The sequence below is a fragment of the Antechinus flavipes genome, chromosome 6 (genome assembly GCF_016432865.1).
Source record: "Antechinus flavipes isolate AdamAnt ecotype Samford, QLD, Australia chromosome 6, AdamAnt_v2, whole genome shotgun sequence".
In the NCBI taxonomy this organism is placed as follows: domain Eukaryota; kingdom Metazoa; phylum Chordata; class Mammalia; order Dasyuromorphia; family Dasyuridae; genus Antechinus; species Antechinus flavipes.
The window spans coordinates 111,821,659-111,838,001 of NC_067403.1; the positions used below are offsets into that span (position 1 = coordinate 111,821,659).

General features: G+C 32.0%; 1 protein-coding gene across 1 annotated transcript in view; it reads left to right on the forward strand.

Moving 5' to 3' along the window:
- Positions 1–16,343, forward strand: part of NEIL3 (nei like DNA glycosylase 3) — a 68,252-nt gene that overhangs the window by 29,605 nt on the left and 22,304 nt on the right. Inside the window, exons 3-4 of the mRNA XM_051964262.1 lie at positions 8,686–8,820; positions 9,660–9,873. Of these exons, the coding sequence (XP_051820222.1) occupies positions 8,686–8,820; positions 9,660–9,873 (349 nt within the window). The remainder of the gene's footprint in view (positions 1–8,685; positions 8,821–9,659; positions 9,874–16,343) is intronic.

The following is a 16,343-nucleotide window of genomic DNA, read 5'->3' on the forward strand; positions in this document are numbered from 1 at the left end:
ATTATGTTTAAAAATCACATCTTGACCAAAATGCTAAAATATTGTTTTAGAGAACCTTTTTGTTAAATAGAACTTTTTTTATTTCCAAATAACTGTCTAATTTTCTCATCTAACAATTGAGGGATTGCACTCCAACTTTAAATTTGTGAGTCTAACAAAAATTTTTGCATATCCATCATAATTGATTGTCATGCTATATACTTTTTTCTTTTTTGGTTAAAAAAATTAAGTATTTTACACCTAGCTCTTGGTCTGAAAGAATACACAATAAAGTGACTGATGATAATAATACAAATAATTATTGAGCATTCACAAATATAAAGGCATTTAAACTTTTTTCTTAGTAAAGGAGATAGGCTCACCATTTGCAAGGTTGTTAAGGGGACTGTATTCATAGAATCACAGAGTTTGGAAGGGACTTTAGAAACTGTTTAATTCTAGTGCAACTCTAGTGAAAATTTATTTTGTTGTCTCTGCAACTTCCATCCATAAATCTGCTGTTTGAGATGAAATTTTTAAAAATCTAATTCACAGGGCAAGCTAACTTCAAATTGAATGAAATAGCAATTGATCTGCAATTGACATAGTGGTAGCTAACCATTTGAAAATTTGAAAATTGTTAAATATTCTCTTATTTCCTTTTATGTTTTTAAGGCATTTTAATTTGCTATTTATATTCTTTTAATGAAAATGTTTTGAAAAAAGGAATGTAATTTTGATATGAGAAGCAGTTTGGCAAAGTAAACTTGGGTTCTGGATCTGCACATAATCTTCTGAATGGCCATCAGCAAAGCACTTAACTCTCAGGCCACTCTCAAAGACTATAAGTTTATTAAAAATTATAGGTCTGCATTGGTAGAGGCATTTTCCACACTAGGAATTTTCTATGAAAACAAAATCATACATGTAATCCAAAGTCCAAGATAATGAGGCCAACTGCACAAACAGCAATTGAAAAAGAGCTTATCTATGAGTATACTCTTTTTGTCAAAACAACATATGGCTAAAACCTGAAATAAACATTAGAGAGCATCTAATTCTCGGTTGTCAATGATTTTCCTTATATATGTCTGACCATATTTCTCCCCCCTAGTTAGTAAACTCTGTGTTTGTCTACTTCTTGTGATATAATATATAAATATCTTTGTATTTATTGTTAACCCTACATCAAAATATTTTAGAATGGAGTAATTTTTTCCTTATTTATTCTTTCCATAATAATTGTACTTATTTAGCTTTTTTGTGCTTATTTTCTGTTGTATTTTTATTAGGAATATTCTACTTATTCTTTTATTTAACATCAATATCTTTTCATTGGTGATTAAATTCAAGTTTGCAAGAGACATATATACATATGTGTGTGTGTATATACATATATGTATATATATATAATTTTTCTAGTTACATGTAAAACAAATTTTTAACATTTGTTTTTAAAATTGAGTTCCAGATATTCTCCCTTCCTATCCCTCCCCACTGAGAAGACACATTTCTATAAAAATCATGTTGTGAAAGAAAGCGTGTCTCCTCTCATCCCCACTCCAAAAAAAAAAAAATCTTTAAAAAATAAAGTTGAAAAAAAAGTGTGCTTCAGTCTGTATTAAGACATAATTTTTTCTTTAGGTGTGGATAGCATTTTTCATCATAAGTTTTTCAGAATAGTCTTAAATCATTGAGGATACATTATTTTTGAAATGCAGTTTTATTTCCTTTGCTTTTCAGACTGGTTTTCCATTCCTACTTGCGATTTTTCATTGCTGAGGAATAATCTTATGTTATTCAGATTTCCTTCCTTTTATATTTGGAGATCTTTCTCTTGGCTTCTTCTAGAATTTGTCGTTTGTCATGGACATTATTAAAATTTAATTACTGTATCTTCCAATTTAAAGAGCTAGTTTTTCTTTTTATTTTTCTGGAGGCTATTTGTGAGTTTTTTCCATTTATGCTTTATTTTTATATTCAGAAATTCTGCACAGTTTTCTTGGATTATGTTCTGTATTACAGAAATTACTTCTGCATATACTGTCTTCACAATCCACTGCTTTAGTTTCATAGTTCATATTTTTTTAAAAAACATTGTTGCCTTTTGTTTTATGCTAGAGTTTTTTTCCTCAATATTTTTGTGTTTCAAAATTTTAATCTTTCATTCCTTTGGAGAATTTTTTCATTGTAGATTCAAGTTTCTCTATTCTCCTAATTGACTTTTGAAAAATTTTTCATTGAGAACTCTAAATTTTGAACTATAGTCATTACTGATTCCTTTTTTTTTTTTTTTTTTCATTTATCTATTGAATCGTCAAATTTCTTATCATTACACTAGATCTTTGGAGTATAAGAATTTCATCAGGCATTGGTTCGTTTTCCTTTGTTTTGTATCATTTGTCAAAAGAGCTTTGAAGATTTAGTGCTATCCTTCCTACTGATCTTAGGATTCTTAGTGCCTAACCTTCCTTTTAACCTTAAAATATGATTTATTCACTTTTGTCCTAGGTTCTTTGGTTTGCTTATTTTGTTTGTTTGGCTTTTTCATATTCTTGTTTTGGGGGGGGAAGGAGTTGGTTAGTTTTCCTTCATGAAATCTTTGGTTTTTCAGCAAAAAAAATTCTTTCATCACTCACTTTCTGATTTTCCCTATTCCCATCCATATACTTTCTCCAACTGGTACGTAAAGATATCCCACTCTTCTCAAACAGTAGGGAATTAAACTTTACCAGCCTGAGTCTGAAGTAGCTTAGAGGAATGACAGAACAGGCCTCTACCTTGCCTTAATGCAGACACATGCTAGCTCCCCTAGTTTCTTACTCAATTCTCCTTTCCTTTTTTGCCTGAGCTAAATGAGTATTCCTATAATTAAGTAAAATTTTTGCAGATGAGAGAATAATGAGACATTTTTAGGTAGAGTTCCTAACCAATTTGGAACCTAAGAAGGCAATATACTTTTATTCCTCTCTTCCTTCTCACATGAATAGACAAAGTAAGTGTTTGCTCTTTGCTGCAGACTGAGGGACAGGAAGGAAATAGGACATTCTGGCAGTCTGCCATGTGGAGAATCCCACAACATGACCAAGGTAAAAAACTATAATTTAGTTTGTGCTTTCTACCTAAGCACAAGACTTGAGTTCCCTAGTGTACATTCATAAGGACCGTTACTTTAAGGGGATCTAAACTTAGTTGTAATTATTTTATATCTCAGACATAATCACACATACCTCCCTTTTTTTTTTTTTTTTTTTTTTTTGGAGGCTTAGAGAATAAGAGAGCTCTGTAAAAAGTGATTTCTTTATAAAGTAAAAAAGTGCACAGCAGAGAATAAAAGAATAACCCACAAGGAAGCAAAGATGGACAGTCATAAATATAACATTTTCTATTATGATATATGATTTCTTAGAATGGAAATTTATCGTTATATATATTTTGAATCATCTCTGATGTTCTGCTGGGCACATGATAATGTTTTGTTTTGTTTTGTATTTTCCTTTTCTGTCTTTTTGCATTTTGTTTTTTCTTATTTTGTTTAATTTTAAAAAATTCTTTTTCTATTAAAAAAAGATTAACTTACCATGTCTGTTTATTTTTAAAGTCCCTTATAACCTGACACCAGCATATCTTTCCAGCCTCAAGCTTTATTCTCCTTTCTGCATTTATTCTATGGTCTATCAAAACTAACTTTTCTATTTATTTTTTATGAAGCTTTTTATTTTCAAAACATATGCAAAGATAGTTTTCAACATTCACTCCTGTGAAAATGTTTCAATTTTTTCTCCCTTACTTCTCCCCACCCTCTTTCCTAGATAGCAAGTAATCCAATATATGTTAAACATGTACAATTCCTCTATATGGATTTTCACAATTATCATGCTGCACAAGAAAAATCAGGTCAAAAAGGAAAAAAATGAGAAAGAAAACAAAATGCAAGCAAGCAACATTCACACAGTTCCCACAATCCTCCTTCTGAGTGCAGATGACTCTCTCCATTAAAAGACCATTGGAATTGGGCCAGAATCACCTTGCTGTTGACAAGAGCCATGTCCGTCAGAAGTGATTGTCATATAATCTCCTTGTTGTTGTGTACAGTGTTCTCCTGATTCTAAATTTGCTTCACTTAGCATCAGTTCATGTAAGTTTCTCCAAGCCTTTCTGAAATCATCCTATTGATTGTTTCTTATAGAACAATAATATTCATTAAGATTCATATACCATGACTTATTCAGCCATTCTCCAACTGATGGGCCTCTACTCAGTCTTCTCTTTTTTGACACTACAAAAAGGGCTACCACAAACATTTTTGCACATGTTGGTCCTTTTCCCTTTTTTAATTATCTCTTTGGGATACAGGCCCATTAGAGACACAACTGGATCAAAGGGTATACATAGTTTGAGCATAGTTCCAAATTACTCTTCAGAGTGGTTGGATTAGTTCACAACTCCATCAATAATGTATTAGTGTCCCAGTTTCCCCACATCCCCTCCAACATTCATCATTATCTTTTCCTATCATCTTAGCCAATTTGAGAGGTATGTAGTGGTACTTCAGAGATATCTTAATTTGCATTTCTCTGATTAATAATGATTTAGAACATTTTTCTTGTGACAATAAAGGCTTTTAATTTCTTCATCCGAAAATTGTTCATATCCTTTATCAATTGGAGAATGACTTGAATTCTTATAGATTTGAGTCAATTCTCTATATATCTTAGAAATGAGGCCTTTATCAAAACCCTTGTATGTAAAAAATTTTTCCCAGTTTATTGCTTCCTTTCTAATCATATCTGCATTGGTTTTGTTTGTACAAAATTTTTTAACTTAATAGAGTCAAAATTATTCATTTTGCATACTATAATGTACTCTAGCTCTTCTTTGGCCACAGATTCTTTCTCCACAGATCTGAGAGGTAGACTTTATTCTTCTAATTTTCTTATAGTATCACTCTTTATGTCTGAATCACGAGTTCATTTCAACCCAGTCTTGGTATAGGGTGTTAGGTGGGTCAATGCCTAGCTTCTGACATACTCATTTCCAGTTTTCCCAGCAATTTTTGTCAAATAGCGAGTTCTTATCCCAGAATCTGGGGTCTTTCTTTGGGTTTATCAAACACTAGATTTCTAATGGTTTTTATATTATAAAAGCTGATTATTCTTAATCTTAAGAAGACTAAAGATGTGTATTGATGAGACTATTTACCAAAATTTCTAGATGTAACCAAAGAGCTCCTGAGAAGGAAAATTATCTCCCTTCTAGAATGAGTAAAATAGAAGTTGGAAGATCAATGAACCACATAAAAAGTTTTTAAAAATAAGCCAAGAAAGGAAAAATATCACCATTATTAAATACCACAGAATAGTCAGGGGAAATGTGGTCAGAGAAAAGAAGATTGAATTTGGGGGAAAAAAGGATAATATTAGAGCGCAATTTCAGCAGACTGGTAGGGAATGAAGATTGGTCTCAGATTATGGAAGAATGGATGATGAAATAAGAAAATAAACTTATTGACTTTTCATTTATCTTTTCTTGATGTAGCTGATATCCTTGTGGGTTATAGAAACAGTATACCTAGTAGGTTCAGAGAATTTAGATTTAGGAAAGACTTCAGATGTTACCTAAATCCAACCTTATTATTTTAGAGAAGAGGAAATGGAGGGGTTAAATGAAAAGATAAAGGTTAACCTAATCCAGATCTTTTGAGGCTAAATCCAGTGTTTTTCCCCATTACCCAGCACTGCATCTCTAAATGGAAAGTAGTAGTTTTTAATGCCCATAGGGCTATCTATAAAACTGCATACTCTTTGATGCAGCAGTATATACTGAGTCTGTATCCAAAGAAAATGCAAAAAAGAGGGAAAAGGACAAACGGGCAAAAATGTTTGTAGCAGTCCTTTTTGTAGTAGAAGGAACTGGAAATTGAGTGGATACCCATCGGTTGCTCACTAGTTATGATATATGAATGTAATGGAATATTATTCTTCTATAAGAAGTGATCAGGTTGATTTTAGAAAAGCCTGGAAAGATTTACCTGAACTGATGCTGAGTGGAATGAACAGAACCAAGAGAACATTGTACACAGTAACAAGATTATGTGATTATCAACTGTAATTGACTTGACTCTTTTCAACAATAAGATGATTCAAGACAATTCCAATAGGCGTGGGCTGGAAAATTCCATCTACATCCAGAGAGAGAATTGTGGAGACTGAATATGGATTAAAAATATTGTTTTTACCGGTTTTGGCATTTATTTTTTTTTCTTTTTTCTTATGTTTTTTAAAAAAAATGTTTTTTGATCTGATTTTTCTTGTACAGCATGATAAATATGAAAATATGTTTATAAGAGCTGTACATATTTAAGCTATATAAGATTGCTTACTGTCTTGGGGTAGGGGAGAGGGAAAAAATTTGGAACACAAGATTTTGCAAAAGTGAATGTTGAAAAGTATTTTTGCATATATTTGGAAATATATAATTTTTTATTAAAAGAAAATAATTCTTAGTTTTAAAATAGTAAAAACAAAAATATATACTGACAGACTAATTCCTAATAATTATAAATTTTGAAATACATACAAGATAATAACTCATTTATATATGTTTTCTTTAGAATAATGCTGTAAGATAAATAATGTAAATATACCTATCTTCCTTTTATGGATATGGAACCTAAGTCTCAAAGGAATGGAGTAATTTGTTTTTATCATATCAGTGGCAAATTTGAGAGCTAATCTCCAAAACCAATTGGATCTGTTAATGTCAAATATAACATGATTATTACAATACAGCCTAGCTCAAGTAGGTCATAACATGATATATAACATAATATGATTCATTCAATGATGCTTACTTAATTGTATTACATACAATATATAAATACTACATATATATATATATATATATATATATATATATAACATGTGTGTCTTTGTGTGTATGTGTGTTTAAAGATACACACACACACACACATATTGCTTAATAGCATCTGCTTATGGCAAAATAAAATCTGACATTTCAATCATTTCTCCCTAAGTAAAGAAAATTGAACAACTGAAGGATCTTAAATGTTGTCATTATGGCTAGAACCCCAGTGTCAATTTTCCCTCCACCAAAAACCTTAGTAATCAGTCTTCATGAGTGATTGTGGCCAAAAATCCATCACTTTGTGCTGAACTTCTTTGTGAGTCTCCCCAAAGTTAACTAGACTGGTCCTTGGATGAAAGACAAATAGTTCTTGCCAAGCTTGTACTTGAAGTATTTCTAGCTTGATAGCACCTGCCAAAGCTTATGCCCAATCAGTATGACCTTGGAGAACTCAGGGTCATCTCCAAGACTAAATGAGAAAATGACCTAAAAATCATTTTTTTAAAGACTAATTTATTTCCAGGTACTTCTCTGTATTAATACTGTTGTAGGACTAGAGGTTTTCCAGCCAAGCCCTATAACCCAGATGAAGTTTCATTATAGAAGATGATGGAGGAGTTATTTTATGAGCCATGCAACTGAAAAGACTTTGGATATGATGACTTCTGGGCATGACAGTTGTGCACCTTTTCCAGGGAGTGAATGTCCATGAAGTAAATTATGGAGTACTTATAGGCCCTCATTTTCCTTTCAGATACCATGGGGCATGTTAAATGCACTTATGACGGATAGCAGGGCATACAGAGTTTAAAACCCACATTTTTAAAGTGAGCCTCCTTAACCTTGTACGATACTTTAACACGGCACTTTAGAATTAGAAGCATATAGCAGTAACATTTGTTGCCAACCTAGCTCTATTTATTAACTCAGCAGAGCTATGAGAGGGAGTATTTGAAAGCCAAGATCTGGTTCTTTATCTTGAAAATCATCTTTGATCTTTCTCATCTGAGGTCTTATATAAGCACAGTTAAAAAAAAAAAAACTGGACATGCTAATAATCAATCCTATATAAACTGAAAGCTTATGAATTTTTCATAGCAACATTGTAACTTTAAAGCTAACCGTAAATATTTATAAAGCTTTTTCTTCCAATACTTCTTAAAAGGAGATCAGTGCCTAGAGTGGCTAGGAGATAATGGTGTTTTAGCTCATTTTCCTTTGAAATGTAGAAAAGTCTTCAAATTTTCTTATATTATTCTCCCTAATGTACACTATGAAGGATAAATATTATGACTTATGGTTAGGATAAATCTTGTGATGGTAAATATTATTGAAAGTACACTTTTCCCACTGGAGTGAATGGAAATAAAATATATTAAAGGATTTAAAGTATTTTCTTAAACATATATTGCAGATAATGCAGCCTAGTCTTTTTTCCCCTTTTATAATTTTTGCTCACAATTCAGAAAAGGCTGGGCTGTCCATATTCTGGTCTTCTTAAGAAAACAATCCTTTCTTCCAATTAAAAATGATCCAACTATAAAGGAAAAAGTAGGACTATATTTATTTGGATTTACTATTGTATCCTTTAGAAAAGAGTAATATTTCTCTTGGGAGGTCAGTCTTACTTTAGTAAAAACAGTTCATTTGCAATTTTAATTTGAGATTAAAAAAAACGACTCAAAGGTTGAAGACTTGTGTTGAATAATTATGGTATCAAAGTATTTGTTTTAAACCTGAAAACCATAGTTTTTAGAAATTAGGTAGTAGGGAGTCAATACTTTGTATATCTCTGCCCCTGGCAAGTTAGCATCTCTTTGAATTGTATTTGTTTTACAGAATTCATTTTGGAATGAATGGCTCTGTCCTGATTAATCCTCCCAAGAGTAAAGATCAAGCTAGAGCACCCCCTGCTTTTGAAGTGCTGCTCACCAAGGATTTGATTTGTTTCTATGACTCAACTGTAGAACTCAGGTAAGATGAAATCACTTCTGAAAAAAAAAAAATCAACATCCAATCTTTGGAGACCAGAAACTTAGACAAAAAATAAGTATGTATATATATATATATATTAAATGGACATGTTGATCAGCTCCATCCTAGAATGAGTGCTTTCTCTGGCTTCCTAACTTATTGTAAGGCAGATTTAGGAGGAAAAAACAATTAAGTGTTTATTGATGCTCTTGACCTATAACTTAATTTTTTTTTCCATTGGTCACATCCTAATGAATCTCCTCTATTCCTTTGCTATAGAACCTCTCAAATTAAATTACAGCTGAGTAAAACAAATCGAAATCTTGACCAAGTTTCCAAACTTACTCCATTCTATATCTATTCTTCATGACTTTTGTTGTTAGAAAAGAGTAATATTTCAAAAATTCACTAAAGTATGATTAGTCACTGCATTGATCAGAGTTTTAATGTCTTTCATTGTTGTTTTCACTGTAAAGAACTTTATGATCATCTCAAAATTTTCACAGGGTTATTCTCAGCACTGACAAGCTGAAAGGGACTTTATAGGTCATGAAATCCAACTGGCCTCATTTTTTTCAGATGAGTAAATAGTCTGAGGCTTGATTTGAACACGGGAATTTCTGATTGCAAGTCCAATTCTCTATTCCCTTTGCCGTTGAGCTGCCTCATAATGAGGAACAAATTCTCCAATTATTATGTCAATATTTCACATAAATTTGCATATTCAAGTTCCCATAATTTATTTGTATTTATGACAAAGCTCAAAAACTTTGATTTCTTTTTCTTAATTAACAACACTATAAAATTATTCAAAGGTGATATATTTTCTTTCTCTGCAGGAATTCTCTGGAAAGCAAACAGAGAATAAGAATGATGGAAGACTTAGATGTCTGCTCACCCAAATTTAACTTCTCAAGGGCAGAAAGTGAAGTGAAAAAACAAAAGGATCGAATGTTATGTGATGTGTTATTAGATCAGAATGTGTTACCTGGGGTTGGAAACATCATCAAAAATGAAGCCCTCTTTGATAGTGGACTCCACCCAGCTGTTAAAGTATGTTTTAAAGAGTTTTTTTTTAGTTTTTCATATTTCTTTACTTATAGAAACACTAAGACCTCTTTATATTGTTAGGAATGAGGGAGTAAAACAAGCCTTCATCTCACATATTGTATCATGTTGTTGTTCAGTCACTTTTCAGTCATGTTTAACTCTTCTTGACCTCATTTGGGATTTTCTTGGCAAAGTACTGCAGCAGTTTGCCATATCTTTCTCCAATATTTTCCATATCAATCTTTAAAAATTATTTATGTGTGACTGTGGCCAAAAATCCATCATTTTGCCCTGAACTTCTTTGTAAGCCTCCCCAAAGTTTACTAGATTGGTCCTTGGATGAAAGACAAATTATTCTTGCCAAACTTGTACTTAAAGCATTTTTAGCTTGATAGCACCTGCCAAAGCTTATGCCCAATCAGTGTGACCTTGGAGAAATCAGGGTCACTTCTACTCTGTTTTTACATATTCTTTATTCTGAAATATATATTCCCTACTCACTCATTCAATGAGCATTTTCTTGTTACAGAGAAAAAATAATTAGATCAGCAAAATAAACCATAACAGAAGCTATGACTGACTGTAAACATAGTGTTCTCTCCCCATTGCCTCCCACCTCTGCCAAAAAGGGAGAAAGGTGCAGAGCATACATGCTCTGTGATAATGTGGGCTGCTTTAGCCCAGAATCAATCTGTAATAATGAACTATTACCATAATGTCCCACTTTATATGTAAAGTAACATTCACAGCCACTTTTATGACAAACATATGCCTACCACATATGATCTCTTGAAAAAATATATAACTACTGCGAAAGTGCTGATACATTTACTTCAGCATTTCCAGGATCTGTAGATCCTGGAATGGGCACTCCTTTCACTGATGCAGCAGATTATAACCTTGCCGTGCCAAAATGAAAGGTTTCATAAACAGAGACAGAGAAAGACAAAGAGACAAAAATGGAGAGACAATAGAGGTTGGTAGACAAGGGAGATAAGAGAGAAACAGATGAGAGATAAGAAACATAAGAAAAAAAGACAAACTAGAGACAAAGAAATAGAGACAAAATATGTTGCCCGCTGATCAATCCTTTGATGATGTACTATACTTGTAGAGCAAATAATGCAAAAGAAGACCTTGCAAGAGCTTGTTCTTTATGTGATTGGGAAACATTAGAATAGGACTATGTTGGGTAATGACATATTTAAATCCCTGTGAGAGTTATTTGTGATAAAAGTAAAACAAAAAACAAAACATAAATGTGTGTGTGTGTGTGTGTGTGTGTGTGTGTGTGTGTGTGTGTGTGTATTTAGCATTAAAGTATATTCCATGAAAACAACTGCCTTATAGCAAGACTGTGATTGGTAGTACTACTATATCTCAGTCAATGGCACCTTACAAATATGTTTCGTGTGGTTACTGTACTAGCAGACCAAGCATTCTTACCCTGTTTTATGTAATGGACTCTGGAAGCATTCTCAGATTCATGTTGTTCATTGTTTTTCCTTTCCTAATTGAAGAATGTATTAAATTTCAGTTAGATTGTAGGAAATATAAAGATGAAATTTCTTCCATATAAGTTTATGAATCCCTTCAAATGTGTTCACAGACCCTATAGTTCATGGATCTCAAAAACTAACCTCAGAGTTTGACATTTTTTTCTGGGTCTGACACCTATGCCTTACTTACTGTGATCTGTATCTGAATTCACTTATGTTTATCACATGTGACTACAGATCTGATTCCAATGAACGTTGATATTTGATCTAAAAGGTTTAGCAGGAAGTCAAGTATGGATCAGTAGAAATATATTTGTACAAGTAAGGAAAAGTTAAACAAGTCAGTGCCTTGCTAATAGAAAATATGAGAAAACATCTATTTTTGTTGATGGTGGTATTTTTTCTTTTTTTTAAAAAGCTAGTCATTATAACTTTGGAGAATGAATTATTTTTGTTGATAATAGGCAGGTAGCAAAGTTTTATTGCAATAAAGAAAAGAGAAAAGGATACTACTTAGAATTATTAAATTGTCTAAATTCAGGTTGTGTTATTATAAGTCAATTAAACACATAAACTCAGTTTTGCTTATTTAATTTCTTCATTGGTTTGAAAGATGTTAGTCTGGCCTCTTAATGAAACAGAATCCTTTAACATTAGCAAGCTATTATAATCACTTTTTATACTGATTCCAATTTGACTACAAAGCTATATGAAAATAAACCTTAACAGATATTTTAGTAAGCATACTTTTCTTCCTTTAAATTTTCTTTATTCTTGGTATCTACTTAGAACCCCTTATGGGATATTGAAGGTTTTCTCTGGGTCTTCATTGAAGTTTTGCATCTGTTAAGTTACCTAGAATTAGAAGTACAATTGTGGAGGTGAGGAAAAGGGAAAGAGGAAGATAGTTGGGAACATTGTGAATATAAGCCAAGCAGCTCCAAATCACTTCCCCTTCCCCATCACAAGCAAAAATACACCAATGGGGGAGGGGGGAAACTAATGAAAAAATATCTACAATCAACCAGAGATATGAAGGAAGCTTTGTATCACTTGAAACGGTAGGCTGAGGGAAGGACATCTGAACTATCCAGAGTCCTAGACAGAACAAAAAAGAGAAGAAGCTTAATCTGCTACCCCTACAACTTTTTTCCCCAGTTATTGGTTGGATGCAGATTAGGTAAGGTAGAATAAAGGAATGTGTGATAAATAAAATTTAACAAAAGAGTAAATTGAGGCAGTTTCCCAAGCAAGATATCATTTATTAATGGGGCATGCAGCCTGATCTTCTAAATGATAGATGACTTTAAAGTGAAGTTGCAATATATTTTTATAAGTATAGAAAAAAGAACAGAACCAAAACCATGTAACTGGCCAGCCTTATAGAGGGAGAAGTTATTAGTGACATCAAAGGAAGTGGGCATAACCACCTTTCATGATCTCTAAGAAATGCATTTGTGAATTTTATAGGTGTTGGTAACATTCTGAGTTATTGGTAAGGAAAGACTTAATGCCAACTGGGAAATTAGATAGGACCCCTTGATTGTTCAAGATGGCACACGGTCAGGTAGTCCTAGTTTTTTAAAGGATATCCCACAAACCTTGCAGGAAATGCTGAGATAATGTGTTATGAGAAGATTGAGAACACAGTTTTTCTTTAACTAATAAGCTTAAGCCTTTAGAGAGAGAGAGACTGAACGTTAGTCCACATGAGCTACTTTACTCAAACATCAGAGAAGATACTCAGGTTTGAAAGAATATGGCTATAGAATAAAATCAAATGTAAACTGTAGTATTAATTTACTTGTAAGATTGAAGAAAGCCCATCACCACAGAAGTAGCCAAAGTAGTTTCATTAAGAGACTGTAAAATCATCATGAATCTAGAGTTGGAAGGGATCTGAAAGAACATTGGATCTAATGCCCTCATTTTACAAATAATTAAATAGATTACATGTGATAAGCTAAGTAGATTCTTATAGAAATGTTAAGTGTTTGCTCTAGATCACTTAGATAGCAAGTAGGGAGGGCTAGCATTTAAGCCAAAGTCTTTAAACTGAAATAAATGGTTTTTTTTTAATGTCCTGTAACAACCCAAATGGCTTATCCCTTGTAGACAAAACAACTTCAGAAATGCAAAGTAAATCTACACTAACAGTGTTATTAGAAATGTAAATAATAAGTTAAATTAGTTTGTAAGCACATTTCAACCCTCACCCCAAAACGTACATAAGAAAAAAAGCAAGGAATAAGCAATTAAATTGCAAAATAACAGAGAACTAAAATATTGATAGAAACATGAGAAAGCTAAAAAGCAAAAATGTCACTAGGCATGTATTTGATTCAGTAACTTTTATCTGAGGGAAAAGATGATACAATCTAAGAATAAAACAAGAAAGCAAGAGAATAGCAACAACAACAACAACAACAAATCATGGCAACATAAATAGAACTGGTTGTCTTAAAAGCATTGGAAGCAAAAGGCTTCTTTCCTCTAAAAAGAGGGGCAGGATGTCTCAGACAAGGTTAGTAGTGTGAAACACAAAATTTTATTTTGGTTTAATTTGGTTCATTGATTTAATTTTTTTTTTTATTCTGAATTTAATGAACATCAACAAAAGAAACTTCCATATACAAAGTTGAAAGGAAAAAACAATACCTGTTTTATGCAGCTTGCTCTTTTCAAAGAAAATAATAAAATGTTATTATATAACAATCAGAGCTGTCTCTACTTGTCAGTGTTTCCTTCTGAAATTTCTTTAGTTCTCTTCTGTACATTTTATTATTTTAACTATTTTTTAATTGGCAAATGTCATCCTTTTCCTCTCTCCTCCAATGAGAAAAAAAAAGAAAAAAGAAATGTTGTTACAGATTTGCATAATCAAGCAAAACAAACTTATGCATTGGCCATTTTAAAAATATATATCTTATTCTGCTTTCATTCCTTCATCTCTTTCAGGAGATGAGTATCATTTTTCATGAGTCTTCTGGAATTGTAGTCAATACTCTGATCAGTTTTCTTAAGTTTTTCAGATTTCTTTTTATGTAATGTCACCATGTAAATTGTTTTAATGAGTTACTTCATTCTGTATCAGTTCAGGCAAACCATCCTAGATTTCTTTTAAATCATCTTTTTTCCTCATTTCTTAGAGTTATTGCATTTATTTACCATAGCTTGTTTAGCCTTTCCCTTTTGTTTCTACTTTATTGCTACAACAAAAAGTGCTACTATAAATGTCTTTTGTGCATTCTACCTTTTGGAATTTGATTAGTTATTAATAAGCATAATAACTCACATTTACATATATTCTAAGCTTGACTGAGCACTTTGCTTATAACAGTCCTGTAAGAGATACATTATTCCCATATTATTCTCATTTTATAGATGAGAAAACTGAAGGTCAACAAGAGTAAGTAACAAACCCAAGAACCCAGAATTAATTAGCCTCTCCACTAGAATTGGACTCTAAGTATCTCCTTATTTCAGATCTTGCACTTTAAACTACAACATATTGTATATCTCAAATTATCTTATTGCATATATATGAATTTCCCTTTTTATGTCCTGCATCAAAAGCCAAGCCTAAAGCCCTGTAACTTTATCTAACCCAACATATAGTCTTGTAACTTTACCTGACATATTAGAAGTAGTGACATTCTCACCTCCTAGAGCTATATTTTAGTTCAACACAGAATATCCTTTTTCTCCTGACTCCAGTAAGGTTGTTCTAAAAAACCTACCATCAATACATCCAGTCCCTTACGCCCTTAGATTAGGTCATTTCATAGTCAATGTTAACTCCCCAGAAGTCAGTTAAAAGAATCAAAACTCCCTGAATTCTAGGAATTAAGTTGCAATGTATAGATCACTAGATATTTAAAAAATTAGAAAATCTTGTATCTCTCAAGATGCTCAAACTGTCAGAAGGCAGAATAAGTTTCTCATTCCTCTATAAAATAGGAATGCTGGAACTACAACTTTTAGGGATATAATGAGGACTAAGAAATGAAGGATATTATCAAGGATATCTAAATCCTTATGTTGAGTCTGCTACATAAAACTAAGAGTGCTTTAGGTTGAAGTGGAAGGTATTTCCTCTGAAATAGCCTTACAAAGTACATGCAAAATATAATTAATTCTTCGAGGATAATACTGAAGTTTATTTAGGACTTTTATTTTTTAAAAAGTCCTTCCATCAGGTCTTTGAATATGTTCTTCCATTAAAAAAAAAATACCAATGATCATAGGATAATGACTTAGGAATGGGTTTAAAACTCATCTAGATCAAATTCCTCATTATACAGGTTTAGAGAACAATGATAGAAATATATTGAGTATGTTGACTTTGAATGCATAATTTATATTTGTACATAAAAATATTCTGAGAATTGTAAATCAAAGGGATCAATTGAGGGGTGGATAAACAAACTGTGGTATATGATTGTGATGGAATAATATTATGCTATAAGAAATGACAAGCAAGATGATTTTAGAAAAACCTGGAAAGATGTACATGAATTAATGGAAAGTGAAGTTAGCAGAACCAGGAGAATGCTGTACACAATAACAACATTATTTGATGGAGAACTGTGAATGATAGTGATCCAAAATAATCCCAAAGGATTAAGGGTGAATTATACCATCCATTTTCAAAGAAAGCACTGATATTGATTGTATACAAACTAAAACATGCTATTTTTCACTTCCTTTTTAAAATTTTATTCGAGTTTTCTAGTACAAAATGACTAATATGGAAATGTTTTGTATGGTTATATGTGTATAACATCAGATTGCTTACTGTTGATTGGGTGATGATAGGGTACATGGAAGGGAGGGTAGAATTTTGAATTCAAAATTTAAGGAATAAACAAATGTTAAATTGTTTTGACATGTTATTGGGGAAAATAAAATATTAAATATAAAAAGAATATTCTGTTTAATACTAACATTTCAGAATATAGTATTTATAAATTA